Source organism: Hordeum vulgare, chromosome 6H, assembly GCF_904849725.1.
Source record: "Hordeum vulgare subsp. vulgare chromosome 6H, MorexV3_pseudomolecules_assembly, whole genome shotgun sequence".
NCBI lineage: Eukaryota > Viridiplantae > Streptophyta > Magnoliopsida > Poales > Poaceae > Hordeum > Hordeum vulgare.
This window is the reverse complement of record NC_058523.1, coordinates 403,407,019-403,425,691: the sequence shown is the minus strand read 5'-3', so window position 1 is coordinate 403,425,691 and position 18,673 is coordinate 403,407,019. Positions and strand designations below refer to the sequence as shown.

At 43.7% G+C, this 18,673-nt stretch overlaps 1 protein-coding gene across 1 annotated transcript; it reads left to right on the top strand.

Moving 5' to 3' along the window:
- Positions 1–8,487: 8,487 nt before the first annotated feature.
- Positions 8,488–12,456, top strand: LOC123401130 (serine/threonine-protein kinase AFC1-like). The gene is made up of 12 exons (XM_045094856.1): positions 8,488–8,823; positions 9,368–9,545; positions 9,993–10,019; positions 10,160–10,313; positions 10,395–10,443; positions 10,531–10,645; positions 10,893–10,984; positions 11,153–11,309; positions 11,434–11,498; positions 11,631–11,728; positions 11,881–11,986; positions 12,108–12,456. The coding sequence occupies exons 1-12, from the start codon at positions 8,713–8,715 to the stop codon at positions 12,258–12,260; spliced, it is 1,305 nt and encodes a 434-aa protein (XP_044950791.1). The 5' UTR covers positions 8,488–8,712; the 3' UTR covers positions 12,261–12,456.
- The last annotated feature ends 6,217 nt before the right edge of the window (positions 12,457–18,673 follow it).

Here is an 18,673-nt window from a genome sequence, read left to right as displayed (position 1 = left end):
TTATTGCCTCTAGGGCATAATTCCAACAGTCTCCCACTTGCACTAGAGTCAATAATCTAGCCCTCACATCACCATGCGAATTACATTGTAATAAATCTAACACCCATACAGTTCTGGTGTCGATCATGTTTTGGCCGTGGAAGAGGTTTAGTCAGCGGGTCTGCTACATTCAGATCCGTGTGCACTTTGCATATATTTACGTCCTCTTCCTCGACGTAGTCGCGGATGAGGTTGAAGCGTCGTTTGATGTGTCTGGTCTTCTTGTGAAACCGTGGTTCCTTTGCTAAGGCAATGGCACCCGTGTTGTCACAGAACAAGGTTATTGGATCCAGTGCACTTGGCACCACTCCAAGATCCGTCATGAACTGCTTCATCCAGACACCTTCCTTAGCCGCCTCCGAGGCAGCCATGTACTCCGCTTCACATGTAGAATCTGCTACGACGCTTTGCTTGGAACTGCACCAGCTTACTGCACCCCCATTAAGAATAAATACGTATCCGGTTTGCGACTTAGAGTCGTCCGGATCTGTGTCAAAACTTGCATCGACGTAACCTTTTACGGCAAGCTCTTCGTCACCTCCATATACGAGAAACATCTCCTTAGTCCTTTTCAGGTACTTCAGGATATTCTTGACCGCTGTCCAGTGATCCACTCCTGGATTACACTGGAACCTACCTGCCATACTTATGGCTAGGCTAACATCTGGTCTAGTGCACAGCATCGCATACATGATAGAACCTATGGCTGAAGCATAGGGGACGGAGCGCATATGCTCTCTATCTTCATCAGTTGCTGGGCACTGAGTCTTACTCAATCTCGTACCTTGTAAAACTGGCAAGAACCCTTTCTTGGACTGTTCCATTTTGAACCTCTTCAAAACTTTATCAAGGTATGTGCTTTGTGAAAGTCCTATCAGGCGTTTTGATCTATCCCTATAGATCTTAATGCCTAGAATGTAAGCAGCTTCTCCTAGGTCCTTCATAGAGAAACTTTTATTCAAGTAACCTTTTATGCTCTCCAAAAACTCTACGTTGTTTCCAATCAGTAATATGTCATCCACATACAATATTAGAAACGCCACAGAGCTCCCACTCACTTTCTTGTAAATACAAGATTCTCCAACCACTTGTATAAACCCAAATGCCTTGATCACCTCATCAAAGCGTTTGTTCCAACTCCGAGATGCTTGCACCAGTCCATAAATGGATCGCTGGAGCTTGCACACCTTGTTAGCATTCTTAGGATCGACAAAACCTTCGGGTTGCATCATATACAACTCTTCCTTAAGGAAACCGTTAAGGAACGCCGTTTTGACATCCATCTGCCAGATTTCATAATCGAAAAACGCGGCTATTGCTAACATGATTCTGACGGACTTAAGCATCGCCACGGGTGAGAAAGTCTCATCGTAGTCAATTCCTAGAACTTGTGAAAAACCCTTTGCCACAAGTCGAGCTTTATAAACGGTCACATTACCGTCAGCGTCCGTCTTCTTTTTAAAGATCCATTTGTTCTGAATAGCCTTGCGGCCCTCAGGTAGTATCTCCAAAGTCCACACTTTGTTCTCATACATGGATCCTATCTCGGATTTCATGGCTTCTAGCCATTTGTTGGAATCTGGGCCCACCATTGCTTCTTCATAACTTGCAGGTTCATTGTTGTCTAACAACATGATTGATAAGACGGGATTACCGTACCACTCTGGAGCAGCACGTGATCTCGTCGACCTGCGAGGTTCAACAGAAACTTGAACTGGAGTTTCATGATCATCATCATTAACTTCCTCCTCAACCGGCGTCGCAATGACAGAGGTTTCCCCTTGCCCTGCGCCACCATCCAGAGGGATGAGAGGTTCGACAACCTCGTCAAGTTCTATCTTCCTCCCACTCAATTCTCTCGAGAGAAACTCCTTCTCGAGAAAAGCTCCGTTCTTAGCAACAAACACTTTGCCCTCGGATTTGAGATAGAAGGTGTACCCAACTGTCTCTTTTGGGTAACCTATGAAGACGCACTTTTCCGCTTTGGGTTCCAGCTTTTCAGGCTGAAGCTTTTTGACATAAGCATCACATCCCCAAACTTTAAGAAATGACAACTTTGGCCTCTTGCCATACCACAGTTCGTATGGTGTCGTCTCAACGGATTTTGATGGTGCCCTATTTAAAGTGAATGCAGCTGTTTCTAATGCATAACCCCAAAATGATAACGGCAAATCAGTAAGAGACATCATAGATCGTACCATCTCTAACAAAGTACAATTACGACGTTCGGACACACCATTACGTTGTGGTGTTCCGGGCGGTGTTAACTGTGAAACAATTCCACATTGTCTTAAGTGAGCACCAAACTCGAAACTCAGATATTCACCCCCACGATCAGACCGTAGGAACTTGATCTTCTTGTTACGATGATTTTCCACTTCACTCTGAAATTGTTTGAACTTTTCAAATGTTTCAGACTTGTGCTTCATCAAGTAGACATAACCATATCTACTTAAATCGTCAGTGAAGGTGAGAAAATAACGATATCCGCCGCGTGCCTCCACGCTCATTGGACCACACACATCGGTATGTATGATTTCCAATAAGTCACTTGCACGCTCCATTGTTCCGGAGAACGGAGTCTTAGTCATCTTGCCCATGAGGCATGGTTCGCACGTGTCAAGTGAGTCAAAGTCAAGTGACTCCAAAAGTCCATCAGCATGGAGTTTCTTCATGCGCTTTACACCAATATGACCCAAGCGGCAGTGCCACAAAAATATGGCGCTATCATTGTTTACTCTAACTCTTTTGGTCTCAATGTTATGTATATGCGTATCGCTATCAAGATTCAATATGAACAATCCTCTCACATTCGGTGCATGACCATAAAAGATGTTACTCATAGAAATAGAACAACCATTATTCTCAGACTTAAAAGAGTAACCGTCTCGCAATAAACAAGATCCAGATATAATGTTCATGCTCAACGCAGGCACTAAATAACAATGATTTAAGTTCATCACTAATCCCGATGGTAGCTGAAGTGACACTGTGCCGACGGCGATTGCATCAACCTTGGAACCATTTCCTACGCGCATCGTCACTTCGTCTTTCGCCAGCCTTCGTCTATTCCGCAGTTCCTGCTTCGAGTTGCAAATATGAGCAACAGAACCGGTATCGAATACCCAGGCACTACTACGAGAGCCGGTTAAGTACACATCAATAACATGTATATCAAATATACCTGATTTTTCTTTGCCCGCCTTCTTATCTGCCAGATACTTGGGGCAATTGCGCTTCCAGTGACCCATACCCTTGCAATAGAAACACTCCATTTCAGGCTTAGGTCCAGCTTTGGGTTTCTTCGGCGGATTGGCAACAGGCTTGCCGCTCTTCTTTGAATTGCCCTTCTTGCCTTTGCCGTTTCTCTTGAAACTAGTGGTCTTATTCACCATCAACACTTGATGCTCTTTACGGAGTTCAGACTCTGCGACTTTCAACATCGCAAACAACTCGCCGGGCGACTTGTTCATCCCTTGCATGTTGTAGTTCAACACAAAGCCTTTGTAGCTTGGCGGCAGTGATTGAAGGATTCTGTCAGTGATAGCTTCTTGCGGGAGTTCAATCCCCAGTTCAGCTAGACGGTTTGAGTACCCAGACATTTTGAGCACATGTTCACTGACAGACGAGTTTTCCTCCATCTTGCAAGCATAGAATTTATCGGAGGTCTCATACCTCTCGATCCGGGCGTTCTTCTGAAAGATAAACTCCAACTCCTGTAACATCTCAAATGCTCCATGACGCTCAAAGCGACGTTGAAGTCCCGGTTCTAAGCCATACAAGACTGCACATTGAACTATTGAGTAGTCCTCCTTACGTGCTAACCAAGCGTTCTTAACATCCTAATCAGCCGTAGCGGGTGGTTCATCTCCTAGCGCAGCATTAAGGACATAATCCTTCTTCCCAGCTTGTAAGATTAGCTTAAGATTACGAGCCCAGTCTACAAAGTTGCTTCCATCATCTTTCAACTTAGCTTTCTCTAGGAACGTATTAAAATTCAGGATGACTGTCGCGTGAGCCATGATCTACAACACAAATATATTCAAAGTGGACTTAGACTATGTTCAAGATAATTAGAGTTCAACTTAATCAAATTATTTGCTAAACTCCCACTCAAAAAGTACATCTCTCTAGTCATTTGAGTGGTTCATGATCCACTTACACTATCCCAAGTTCGATCATCACGTGAGTTGAGTATAGTTTCAGTGGTAAGCATCCCTATGCTAATCATATCAACTATATGATTCATGATCGACCTTTCGGTCTCATGTGTTCCGAGGCCATGTCTGCACATGCTAGGCTCGTCAAGCTTAACCCGAGTGTTCCGCGTGCGCAACTGTTTTGCACCCGTTGTATGTGAACGTTGAGTCTATCACACCCGATCATCACGCGGTGTCTCGAAACGACGAACTGTAGCAACGGTGCACAGTCGGGGAGAACACAATTTCGTCTTGAAATTTTAGTGAGAGATCACCTCATAATGCTACCGTCGTTCTAAGCAAAATAAGGTGCATAAAAGGATTAACATCACATGCAATTCATAAGTGACATGATATGGCCATCATCACGTGCTTCTTGATCTCCATCACCAAAGCACTGGCACGATCTTCTTGTCACCGGCGCCACACCATGATCATCCATCAACGTGTCGCCATCGGGGTTGTCGTGCTACTTATGCTATTACTACTAAAGCTACATCCTAGCAAAATAGTAAACGCATCTGCAAGCACAAATGTTAGTATAAAGACAACCCTATGGCTCCTGCCGGTTGCCGTACCATCGACGTGCAAGTCGATATTTCTATTACAACATGATCATCTCATACATCCAATATATCACATCACATCGTTGGCCATATCACATCACAATCATACCCTGCAAAAACAAGTTAGACGTCCTCTAATTTTGTTGTTGCATGTTTTACGTGGTGACCAATGGTATCTAGTAGGATCGCATCTTACTTACGCAAACACCACAACGGAGATATATGAGTTGCTATTTAACCTCATCCAAGGACCTCCTCGGTCAAATCCGATTCAACTAAAGTTGGAGAAACCGACACTTGCTAGTCATCTTTGAGCAAAGGGGGGTACTCGTAACGATGAAACAAGTCTCTCGTAAGCGTACGAGTAATGTCGGTCCAAGCCGCTTCAATCCAACAATACCGCGGAATCAAGAAAAGACTAAGGAGGGCAGCAAAACGCACATCACCGCCCACAAAAACTTCTGTGTTCTACTCGAGAAGACATCTACGCATGAACCTAGCTCTGATACCACTGTTGAGGAACGTCGCATGGGAAACAAAAATTTTCCTACGCGCACGAAGACCTATCATGGTGATGTCTATCTACGAGAGGGGATGAGTGATCTACGTACCCTTGTAGACCGTACAACAGAAGCGTTAGAGAACGCGGTTGATGTAGTGGAACGTCCTCACGTCCCTCGATCCGCCCCGCGAACAATCCCGCGATCAGTCCCACGATCTAGTACCGAACGGACAACACCTCCGCGTTCAGCACACGTACAGCTCGACGATGATCTCGGCCTTCTTGATCCAGCAAGAGAGACGGAGAGGTAGAAGAGTTCTCCGGCAGCGTGACGGCGCTCCGGAGGTTGGTGATGACCTTGTCTCAGCAGGGCTCCGCCCGAGCTCCGCAGAAACGCGATCTAGAGGAAAAACCGTGGAGGTATGTGGTCGGGCTGCCGTGGAAAAGTCGTCTCAAATCAGCCCTAAAACCTCTGTATATATAGGTGGGAGGGAGGGGGCCTTGCCTTGGGGTCCAAGGACCCTCAAGGGGGTCGGCCGAGCCAAGGGGGAGGACTCTCCCCCCCCCAAACCGAGTTGGACTAGGTTTGGTGGGAGGGAGTCCCCCTCCCTTCCCACCTCCTCCCTTTTTTTTCTTTCTCTCTTGATTTTCTTCTCCTTGGCGCATAGGGCACTTGTGGGCTGTCCCACCAGCCCACTAAGGGCTGGTGTGTCTCCCCCAAGGCCTATGGGCTTCCCCGGGGTGGGTTGCCCCCCCCGGTGAACTCCCGGAACCCATTCGTCATTCCCGGTACATTCCCGGTAACTCCGAAAACCTTCCGGTAATCAAATGAGGTCATCCTATATATCAATCTTCGTTTCCGGACCATTCCGGAAACCCTCGTGACGTCCGTGATCTCATCCGGGACTCCGAACAACATTCGATAACCAACCATATAACTCAAATACGCATAAAACAACGTCGAACCTTAAGTGTGCAGACCCTACGGGTTCGAGAACTATGTAGACATGACCCGAGAGACTCCTCGGTCAATATCCAATAGCGGGACCTGGATGCCCATATTGGATCCTACATATTCTACGAAGATCTTATCGCTTGAACCTCAGTGCCAAGGATTCGTATAATCCCGTATGTCATTCCCTTTGTCCTTCGGTATGTTACTTGCCCGAGATTCGATCGTCAGTATCCGTATACCTATTTCAATCTTGTTTACCGGCAAGTCTCTTTACTCGTTCCGTAATACAAGATCCCGCAACTTACACTAAGTTACATTGCTTGCAAGGCTTGTGTGTGATGTTGTATTACCGAGTGGGCCCCGAGATACCTCTCCGTCACACGGAGTGACAAATCCCAGTCTTGATCCATACTAACTCAACTAACACCTTCGGAGATACCTGTAGAGCATCTTTATAGTCACCCAGTTACGTTGCGACGTTTGATACACACAAAGCATTCCTCCGGTGTCAGTGAGTTATATGATCTCATGGTCATAGGAATAAATACTTGACACGCAGAAAACAGTAGCAACAAAATGACACGATCAACATGCTACGTCTATTAGTTTGGGTCTAGTCCATCACGTGATTCTCCCAATGACGTGATCCAGTTATCAAGCAACAACACCTTGTTCATAATCAGAAGACACTGACTATCATTGACCAACTGGCTAGCCAACTAGAGGCATGCTAGGGACAGTGTTTTGTCTATGTATCCACACATGTAAATGAGTCTTCATTCAATACAATTATAGCATGGATAATAAACTATTATCTTGATACAGGAATTATAATAATAACTATATTTATTATTGCCTCTAGGGCATAATTCCAACAATATGTAGTGAATAGTATATAATTATGAGTATAAGTACAAGATTATCAAGAACGGGATGGTGCACACGAACATAGTTGCCAAATCTAACCTAACCAACAAATATCATCTTGAGGTATACACCTGAGAGGTTAGAACGAAAAGATGAAAGATTCATTACCCTATGTTTTGTCGACCACACGACCCTAGTTACCTGACCTCGGAAAAGTAGCCACAACATGCATGCTAGCTTCACCATATAGCTCCGTTGAGAATATGCGAACACACTCGTACCAGACCGCTCCTGAAACTTCTTCAATATGATGCACCACACATGTGTTTGTGATGTCGTCTCAAAATGAGGCCTTCAGGACGATGCAAATGGATGCATAGAGCGCAACAATTTCACCCCAAAATGAAGCCATCCAAGATGATCCAAAGGGGCGATAAGATAAGAGAGATTAATGCATGGACAAGAGGAAACACTTTAGCCGTTTTGGTGATCGCGACTCAAAAGGTAAAGCTGCGTTTTTCATCTTGATGTTTAAACTTTTTTTTTGTTACCCTTAGTTTCAATCATCAAAGGTATGTTCCAAAATGAAGCCATCCAAGATGATCCAAATGGGCGATAAGAGAGATTAATGCATGGACAAGAGGGAACACTTTAGCCGTTTTGGTGATCGCGACTCAAAAGGGAAAGTTGCGTCTTTCATCTTGATGTTTAAACTAATTTTTTTTGTTACCCGTAGTTTCAATCATCAAAGGTATGTGGTACTTTACATATCAGCCACCACACAACTCAGTCAATACATAAAGAGCTCGACACTAGTCATTATGGTAGACCCCCAATGGCAATCGGTGATGTACCAAGGTTACAACTCACGATATACAATGACACACCCATGCCAAAAAGCTATTTTCCTCCCGATCCAAACTGGATACCATTGCTCGTTTGATATTTGCTATAAATATTTCAAAAGAAGGCAAACTTTGTGATAGCCACATATAAGCCATGTTATCATCATGAACACCTAATCATTGATTGCAAGATCTGAAAAACTATCATGCGCCATGACAGATGATTCGCTAATCTGAAAAGAACATGTCTATGCAGTGTGTTCATCGAAAGCTGAAACCATTTCCCATCCAACTGCCGCTGGGAAGACAGCTTGGATTCGAAACATTTTGACGCGAAATCACAGAAGCACCTCACAAACGAGTCCAACGGGCCAAGATATTTTTACGACGAGTAGCAGAGGAAAGAGAGGCGCCGATCAGCCCACAGGCCACAGGGAAGAATATCCAACGGACCAAACGCGCTTCTTCGGCGCGACGGAGCCTAAAAACGAGCTTAACCATAGTTAGTTAGCCATACCTTCCCCGCACGATACAGACCAAACCAGGGTTCCGCGTACGCCCAACGGCGAAACCAAACCACTATCATCCTCTTCCTCGAGCTCCCCCCCCCCCCCCCCCCCCTCCATTCCCCTCGCACGGGATTCCCCAGATCGACGCCCGATTCCTCCCCTGCGCGCCGGAATCCCCCGCCGAATTGGCCCCGCCCATGGTGTAATTGACTGCCCCGAGCCCGCTGGCGATGGAGGCGCAGTGGCTCCCCGAGTACCCGCACCAGGCCGCCGACAACCGGCCGCGCAAGCGGCCCCGCCTCGCCTGGGATGCCGCGCCGCAGCTCTTCCCGCCTCCCAAGGTATCGTGCTCCCCGTTCCCGCCTCGATCCGCTTCGGAGCGCCTTGTTAGGTGTTGGTTTTTGGGCTAGATCCAGTCCTGGTTTCGCCACGTTTGGGCGGGACGGCTCGATCCAGGCGCGGGGGCTGGTGGTATGGTGGCTCTGCCACGTGGTTGTTGCGGATAATCGGTGGGATTCTGCGAATTAGTGGAATAAGCTGAGAACAAGTTGGTGGTGCGTAGACAAATTTTGGATAGAAAGTGGGGATGGAGGACTGCGCAACCTCTGTGTTGCACAATTTATGGGGCTGGCAGATAAAACCTGTTAATAATTATCGTATAACCGTCGATTAACAAATGTCCCACCTTTTGGAAGAACTCGTAAGCGTTGCTCGATGAGCTGCTCTACTGGACAGTGAATTTAAAGAATGCCAGGCGGTGTGTGGTCATTGTGCTGCAAATCGCCGGGCGGGCATTCGGCCGTTTCTGTTCAATTAAATTCTTCTATGCTCATGATCGGTTGAGTTTTTTGTCGTTACTAAGAATATCACTGCTGGCTTTTGTAGGCAATCCCGATGCTATATTGTGGGCAGGAACTAATCAATGGTAATTTCACTACTGCTTTCCTGCCGCCACCACCAATTTATTATGCTGGACCACCACGGAATCTTTCGCCACCTTGGAGGCCGGATGACAAGGATGGACACTATGTTTTCACACTCGGCGAGAACCTTACGCCAAGATGTACTTTCCCACAGCTCAATCTTTTAGTTATTTATTATTATTATTATTTTTGCTTGAACTGGATACTTGTTTTCTTGACACATTTAACTTCCTTTAGCTGCTTTATTTAGGCGACGTTTCTAGTGGTGAAGTGCCTGCAATATTGAATGTTAATGTTAAATATGGGCATGAGTCTTTCATCTTTGTTATTCTTGCTTTGCATGATTATTTCCCGGTTTATCAGTCATCAAATACTCCCACTAAACCATGCCAATGTTTCTCTGAAACTCTTTTCCTGGCTTGTAGCAAGTTTTCCATGTGCCATGGTCATCTCTTGTAGATATGTGCTAACCGCTCAATAACTTCATGCCTTCTAGCTTTACTTAACATCTCTGTTTCACTGCCTCCAGAAGAGTCAGTTTGAGTTAATTCTAAGCTCTCTCATTGTTTTCCTGTGTGTCAATGCAGATAGGATACTTAGCAAGATGGGCGAAGGTTGGTTTGCTTCTCCTCCCTTTGTCTTTGTTTGGAATGTTTAGTTTTAGAGTGAATACTAGTACATCATAGTAAGACATTGTCTCTCATAAAGTTGAGCCATTATTTACCCAATATCTGCCTTTCTGAACGTTTTACAGGGACCTTTGGGCAAGTTTTGGAATGCTGGGACTTGGAAAACCAAGAATCAGTAGCTATCAAGATTGTGCGTTCCCTGCAGAAATACCGAGAGGCTGCTATGATTGAAATTGACGTGCTTCAGAGACTCGGGAAGCATGATTTTACTGGTAGTCGGTAAGTAATTTACCTTCCTTGATTTACTTCTTAACTCTATGTTGAGTTGATGGGTTTGCATGAATGGTTCTATGCCTGCAGTTGTGTGCAAATACGGAATTGGTTTGACTATCGTAATCATATATGTATAGTAAGTACATATGGATCAAGAAGGTTATACTTATCTTTTATTTTATTGATGGCCTAGAGTTTAATCACGAGTTAATGACCTTTTCAGGTATTTGAGAAGCTTGGGCCAAGCTTATACGACTTCCTACGAAAGAATAGCTACCGTTCATTTCCTATTGATCTTGTTCGGGAGTTTGCCAGACAAATATTAGAGTCTGTTACATGTGAGTATTCGGTTTAATTCTGTAGTTTGCTAAGAAAAAAAATATACTATTTTGTTGTAACCTTGCCCTAGTGTGCTAAATTGTTTATTTCTGTCTCTGTATGCCAGTTTGAAGCACCTATAGTTTTTTCTTCTTTTGTGTCCAGAAATTCCCTTCCTCATATCCCACCTTGTGTGGGAACTTTCAGGACTGGGAACACCCTTTTTGTGCATATACATAACAATTCTATTTTTTCTTACCTCCACAGTTATGCATGACCTGCGGCTTATTCACACGGATCTTAAGCCAGAGAACATTCTGCTTGTTTCAGCTGATACAATCAGGGTTCATGATTATAAGGTACTGAACTTCTAAATTAGAACCTGGCCTAAATTTGAGATCTTCTGAATGTATACTTCTGTTTTTATTCATTCTTTGGAGGTGATCCGCTGGTTACTTAATGCTCTTTACTGCATGAGTAATTTTTTGTTCTTTCTTTCTAAACTCAGTTTTCTTTTCTCCATGAAGATTCCTATACGCCCAGCCAAGGATGGTTCTGTTTTCAAGAACCTTCCAAAATCGAGTGCTATCAAGCTTATCGATTTTGGAAGTACAACATTCGATCATCAAGACCACAATTACGTTGTGTCAACAAGGCATTACCGTGCCCCAGAAGTTATCCTTGGTACAAGAAATATTTTTTTCATCCAGTTTTCAATAGACAATGCACCCTTCACTTTAGTGCACTTTATTTTTTGACCATGTTGCTTAATATTTTGTTGTTGTTGTATATGCTATTCTCTTTGTAGGTCTTGGGTGGAATTATCCATGCGATCTTTGGAGTGTGGGATGCATTTTGGTTGAGCTCTGCTCGGTTAGTTCACAATAGCTGCCATTCTGTACCTGAACTGCTTAATTTTTACCCATACATCCAGTGCCAGTTATCGTGTATCTCTGGTTATTGTGAAATTTACGTTGTCCTTCTGGTTCTGCATGGAAATTCTAGGGGGAGGCCTTATTTCAAACACATGAAAATTTGGAGCATCTTGCTATGATGGAGAAGGTTCTAGGCCCCCTTCCCAAACACATGATCGCCAGAGCTGAGTATGTACATAAGAGCTTTATAAGTTTGTATGAACTGTTAATATAATACCAGATGATGTGCATCTTGGCATATGCTACTCCGTAGGTTCATCTGATGAATGCTAAGTTGGATAAATGGTTACTCACATGCATTGATTCATGCTATTTTTCAGTAGACGAGCTGAGAAATACTTCAGGCGTGGATTAAGGCTTGACTGGCCAGAGGGGGCGGCCTCACGAGAAAGCATGAAGGCAGTATGGAAATTGCCTCGTCTGCAGGTAATTACTGTTTGGCATAGTCACTATTATCAGCGTAACACATTTTTCTGTGCTTAAGGTATGGTAGATAGCTGATATTTTCTCTTGAGCAATTCTAACTCTAGTCATGGAATTTATGCAGAATCTGGTCATGCAACATGTCGACCATTCTGCCGGGGATCTAATAGATCTTCTTCAGGGGCTTCTTCGATATGATCCTGATGAGCGTCTTAAGGCACGACAAGCCCTTCAACACCCTTTCTTTACCAGATGCCACAGAAGATGTGGTTACTGAGATTATACTGAGATTGAAATGCTCAATTCTGTATTTCTTCATTTCGATGTGTAAGAGCTACCAAAAAAATGGAAATGTTCTGCAGAAAATGAAATGTGCTAACTCACATTCTGTTCAATGATGTGAAAGGTAACTGTTGTATATAAAATGACTTTGTTGACAGTTGATTTATTTACACCAGGAGGTATTTTTTCAATTGATACATGCCTTCGAAATCCATACTAATTTTTCCCAGACTACTCAGTACTAGCAGGTAGCATGCAGAAATCTCAAATCTAACTTGAGGATAGTCACTGACGATTAGGGGGATGCAGTGGCTGGCTTGCATGAAAGACTGTTACAAATTTGACGGTGACAAACGGTGAGCACTCTGTCCATCTGATTCAATCTAGCTGTATGCCTCACAGTCTTAGCAGGTAGTCTTGAATGCATCTAGGATTTCATTATTATTTCTTCTGCAGCTGTTAACACTTTAGGTTGATATTGCATTATTTTTGTCGTGTTGGCATGTGAATATGCCTGGACGAAAATCTGAGAATGCTCAACTTTTTTAACAGTAGTTTTAGTGTTACGGTTGAAAGTGGTTTTTTATAGCAATGAATGCTTGTCCCAGGCTTGGCTTATGATTTTCTATGGCCTTGTTACTATCAACCATCTTACCGGGTCAGCTGGCTCTTCGCTTGGAGAGCTTATATGCAAATGAGTATGCTGGCACCTCGAATTTGAAATTAAATCAAGCTTAAAAGAAGCCTTAACATGTTATTATTTTTGGCTCCACTAGAATGACATGTTCTTAAAAGGCAACAATATAATGCAAGTGGGCCATGTTGGGCGACCCACACGGATCCATCTTAGTTCTGTCAAAGAGATATGTGCACAACTTAAGCCACTTGTTAGAGAAGTGAACAACAGTTAAGTGGGTGGGTTCAGTGGGTTGTCGACCCATTTTCATTTGTTGCATCCTGCTTTGTCCTTTCTGTGTGGAAATCTGGAAAATGGTTGTGGTTTGGACTAATAATGCTTTATACGTGTCAAAGGGTTTTAACTACTATTCTTTGGAGTGGCGTTTTGTTGATTATTTTTTCTGATTATATTTTGTCAACTTTTATTTTTGAGAGGGTGTGTTTTTATTAACTTGAAGTTGAAACTTTATTCGGAGATGCTGTTATGTCATTTTTTGAGTTATTTATCGATTAAAAGCTGCATTTGAGCAGTAGAACTGATTGGAAGGTAACTTTACAACTCCCTCCGAATATCGGATGGAGTAACTTTTATTCTTTGGAGTGGTGTTTTGTTGATTATTCTTCTGAGTATATTTTTGTTAACTTATATTTTTTGAGAGGGTGGGTTTTTGTTGACTTGAAGTTGAATATTTTTTTGAGAGCTGTTGCATTTTTTTGGGCATCATTCGAGTTATTCATTAGAAACCACAGTAGATGCTAGGTAACTTTCCTTGTCTCGGCTATAGTGCTCAGAAAAAGAAAATGTTTCCAGTGTGACATAGGTGTCATGATGATTGTCATGTGGATGAACTGTGCTTTCTACTACCCCGTCTGGGTTTATTAGACCCCTTGTGTTTTGGTTCAAACTTTGACTTCTAATTTAACTACCGAAAGTTAAGTTATACACCCTCTACACCATTTTCAAATACGTGTATTTAGGAACAGAGGAGTATATCACAAAAAACTATCATTGGAAACCTCTTTCAAAGACGAGTCCAACAAATAAATTTTGTGACCTACAATTTATGTCAAATTTACGGTCAAAATTGGGCACAAAATACGAAGGGAACCAATAAACCTGGACTGAGCTAGTATTCAGTTTGGGCAAGGCAAACATTTTGATAAACAAACTCTTGGTAGAGTGCTAGGAACTGCTAACTGGTGACCTGCCTTTGAAGGTTTTGGAACATGGTTTTCTTTAAATTGGTGTCGAGCAAGTATATGATTTGATGAACGTCTGAAGGTAGGACCACCCGACTTGTGAGTTATCTGTCTGGGTATCTGTTGATCTGGAGCCTGGTTCTGAAGGCTAGTGACAATTTGTTTTTTGCAACGAAACTAATCTGCAGAGAATGTGGATACATCATGAAAGAAGTACCTCTGCTTTGGCATCTTCAACAATTCAGCAAGGCATTCCCAAAAATATGTATCGACAAGGTAGTATGCCGTTTGAAGGTCATAATTTGGTGAAAAGAAGTACCTCTGCAGGGCAGGCGCAGTCATGCGCTTCATAAATTCTATGATATCATGATACAGTACACACTGGTTAGCTTGCTTACTGTCGTGCATCTGCTTCAAACCAGTTACAAGCTGGTTGGATGAGTGCGCTACGTGGTTGGCATGAATGCTTGATCACGTTATACCTCAGATGAGTATAATAAATATGTGCTACATAGCCCTATCTTACAATTTGCCTCGTCCGTTAATTAAGCAGAAACGAGTTGTTTGATTAATTAATGAAAAGCCAGACGAAGACCATTGCAAGCACAAACAGGGTATCCCACACACGCCTCTCCAAAGGGGGCCACCGGCATCATTGTCACCACTTCTACCCTAGAAGGTGATGAACTTCTACGGCCAAGTTGGGAGTAGTTTGCGCAGCGTTAGGATTGACATGGTGAAGCATTGATGTCTGTTAAGAAGTCTAGTTTGGAGAAATTATTTGAAAGTGCCATTTTTCTTGACGCCTCTTCAAAAAAAGTACAGTTTCAGGTGATGCATTTTCAGTCGAAGTAGTAGTATTTTCAGTGATTTGGTACATGCCTGATTAGAGGATCGTGGCATGTACATGAGACTGATTTGGTACATACGGACATGACTGATCAGCTGTCGGATCGTGTCATGTATATGAGACTTGTTCCTTTTGCACAGATACTTCAGTCTCCTTCCATGCCAGCAGACTCCTATTAAAGACGATATAGCCAGAAGATAGCAAGCTGTGATCGTAATGGAGAGTGAGATGAAGCTAGTGGATCTGCCAACCATGGGGTGGATCCTGCTCGATCTTGGCTCAGAGAGGTGCATCTTTTCAGAAGGATGGCTAAGGGTTGGGTTTGGCTCGGTTTGAACAATATCAAATCCAAACCCAAATTTAAAGGCATTCTTTGCCCACCCATGCAAAAAGTTGTGTCGGTGTCCAAACCCGTTGGGTCTATGATGTTTTCCCAACACATATACTGTACAAGTGAAGAATGCCTTTAAATTTGGGTTTAAAAGAATTTGATACAAGCGAAATGCATACCAACTCTGAGATTAGCACTTGGGACAATATAAACATATAAAATAAGTATAATACAGGGCTAAGTTCCTCATAAAATACAACATGACTTCACCTGACACCGGCGATGACCCCAAATCTTGCCGCTGCCAAACAAAGCCCGAGCAGTGACGAGTCTTGCGCGTGGCGATGCGGAGGCTGGTGGTCGGCAGTGTGGCTAAAGGCTAAGGCTGTCCGTAACAGGAGTATCATATGTAGTATCATGCATGTTAATTAGGCAATTTTGATGAGGTGACATAAAATTAAATGAAGAAAGAGAGAGTTGAGTATCATGTTATGATACCGTATCATATTAAATGATGTGCTACTATTTGTCTTGCATGACAATAAATGAACTATCCTATGATACTAACATATGATACTATGCATTACGGATGTGATATCATACACTAGTATCATATGCATGATACTAGTATATGATATTATCTATTACTACCAGCCTAATGGCGTTACGATGACGTATATGTGCGTAGGTGCCTACGCTGCAGCCCCGAGGTGAGGTTGCCGACGCAACTTCGTGAGTGGGAGGCGTCAGCTTGGGTGCTGGCCGAGACAGCGCGCTATGGCGTCTTTGCTTGATGGTTGGCGATTGCTTCAGCCATGAGGGAGGCGCGAGTTTGATAGGTGGAGCAGCTTAGCCAGATCCGGGTCACCCCGCTTGGATATGTGAATGAAGTTGTGGATTATGAGCGGTAGCGACCAGGGATGGCTCACCGGTGGCGGCCGAGGGTGTGTGGCGACGACCATGGGAGGTGATGGATAGGGTGGTCCAATTGAGATGGATCCATCCCATGGAGGGTAGTTCGGCCCAACAAGGTCGGGACTCGGTCGTCGGTAGTGTTCAGAAGCAACGATGCCCTTTACTCCGTGCGTCTAGGTGTGTTGTGTCACTTTTTGCTTCGGTACACCCCCTTAAAACGTAAAAGGAAAAACGTATACCCATCTCTTATTGTACATTATTGTACATTACAGGCAGACGTACCTGTACCCACCTCGTATTGTATACATACGGTGGTCTGTAATGTACAATATGAGGTGGGTATACGTTCCCCTTTATATGTTTTTTGGAAGGGGGGGGGGGGTTCCTCGGGTTGGTATCTAAGAGAATTGAGAATTCTAAAAGTATAAGGTGCGATAGAATTAACTAAGCCTCATTCGCACTGATAGGCACCAGGAAAACCGGCTGTCTCACCTCCCTCGCAATCCTATCTACTTCGGCCATTAGGCTGGTTGTAATCGAAAGTATGGAATTAGCGCCCCCGGAGACCGGACTCGTAGGGGGTAAGATTCGTATGTCCTCTACTTCCTATGTTCTGTTGTAAAGGGGCCACCCTTACAGGTGGGCTCCCTTTACGCATGAGGGGCAGGCAAAGCCCGAAGGAAGGCTGCTATCCGCTCGGCCTTCTTCCTTTTCGATGAAAAACAAATCGACATCTCAATCTTCGAAAGCGAGAAAGAAGAAGGGCCGAAGGCTTTGACATTCAATCAACGGAGTTGTTTTCTATAGCGCCTTCCCGAAAGCCTAAACCAGAAAAGAGCTGATCGGTACCTTTCCTTTGGAATCGGTACCTGGAATTAGCGCCCCCGGAGACCGGACTCGTAGGGGGTAAGATTCGCTGATCAAGGACGATCACAATGTCTGGCAATCTCGTCATATATTTGATCCCGCCGAGATCCCTTTGTAAGGTAGATAATTTTCTCTTCAAGATTGCCACATCTCTTTTTGGGAGATGGTGGAATTTTCCCATTTTTTCTTCCGCTCTTAAGTCTCTAAATTGAGCGCCCAGTAAGCAATTGAAGTAGTGGTCTCGAATTCCTTAACAAAAGTAAAAATGAAAGTAAGGACATGGGAGAAGCAACATCTCATCTGGTCTCCGGCTTCCTAACCAGATCCGTTTACCCCTGCTTGAAAAAGTGTTTCCATTCGTAGTTCGGGGTTTCCTAGTCCCAGGTTTATTCGTAACCGGCCCAATAACGAAAGTTTCGTAAGGGGACTGGAGCAGGCTACCATGAGACAAAAGATCCTCTTTGTAAAGAGATTCGATTCGGCCCCGTAGAAGACTCCAGGCCACCGAAGCTAACAAAAGGCTAAGGAGACCCATTTAGTTCTTTGTTCTTATGCCGACTAAAGCTAGCGGAGCCACAACTTGAATCTCCCTAGAAATCCCCACTCGTAGCCCGACGGCTGGGTTTGTTAAGCATATTCGATTGGAATACTAGTATATGATAGTACATCTGTAATGCATAGTATCATATATTAGTATCATAGGATAGTTTATTTATTGTAATGCATGACACGTAGCAGCATAACATTTAATATGACATGGTATCATGATATGACACTCAATCCTCTCTTCCTTCATTTAATTCTACGCCACCTCATCAAAATTGTTTAGTTGGCATCCATGATACTACCTATGATACTCCCATTACGACCAGTCTCGGAAAAACAACCAATACATGGAGATCAGCCCCGCGTTGATTAGTCAACTGGCTTGGGAAGGTACGCCATGTCTGTGAAGTTTATGAAGCGTCTCAACCTCTATACATAGAGGCCCGCAATATTTATATTGATATGGGGTTTAGGTTTACATGATTCGGTTGACGACCAGAGAGATACACAGAAGAGATAGAAGAGATAAACATAAGTTTAAATTGAAAATATCTCTAACTACCTAAACAAGTACGGCTGGCCCTATCAACGACCTTTCATATCTGAACTTCGTATGGTTTAACACCCCCCCTTAATCCAAACTTCGTAAATTCAGATTACGTTTGAATTCTTCAAATGGTCTTGTGGACAGTGCCTTTGTGAATCCGTCTGCGACTTGATCTTTTGAGGAAACAAAGCAAATATCCAACTCTTTGCTAGCAACTCTTTCTCGCACAAAGTGATAGTCAATCTCATTGTGTTTAGTTCGTGCATGGAAAACAAGATTTGCAGATAGATATGTAGCACCAAGGTTATCACACCAAAGGCATGGAGGTGGTGTGTTGCATATCCCAAGCTCCTTGAGCATTGACTTAACCCATATGATCTCAGCTGTTGCATTTGCCAAAGCTTTATACTCTACCTCAGTACTTGATCTTGACACCATAGATTGTTTCTTTGCACACCATGAGATCAAACTAGG

Bases quoted from the DNA above. Each gene is read 5' to 3' on its own strand.
- LOC123401130 (XM_045094856.1), top strand. From the start codon at position 8,713: ATGGAGGCGCAGTGGCTCCCCGAGTACCCGCACCAGGCCGCCGACAAC. The intron at 9,546-9,992 runs GTACTTTCCCAC...GTGTCAATGCAG, and splicing joins CGAGAACCTTACGCCAAGAT to ATAGGATACTTAGCAAGATG. The intron at 10,314-10,394 runs GTAAGTAATTTA...CTATGCCTGCAG, and splicing joins CATGATTTTACTGGTAGTCG to TTGTGTGCAAATACGGAATT.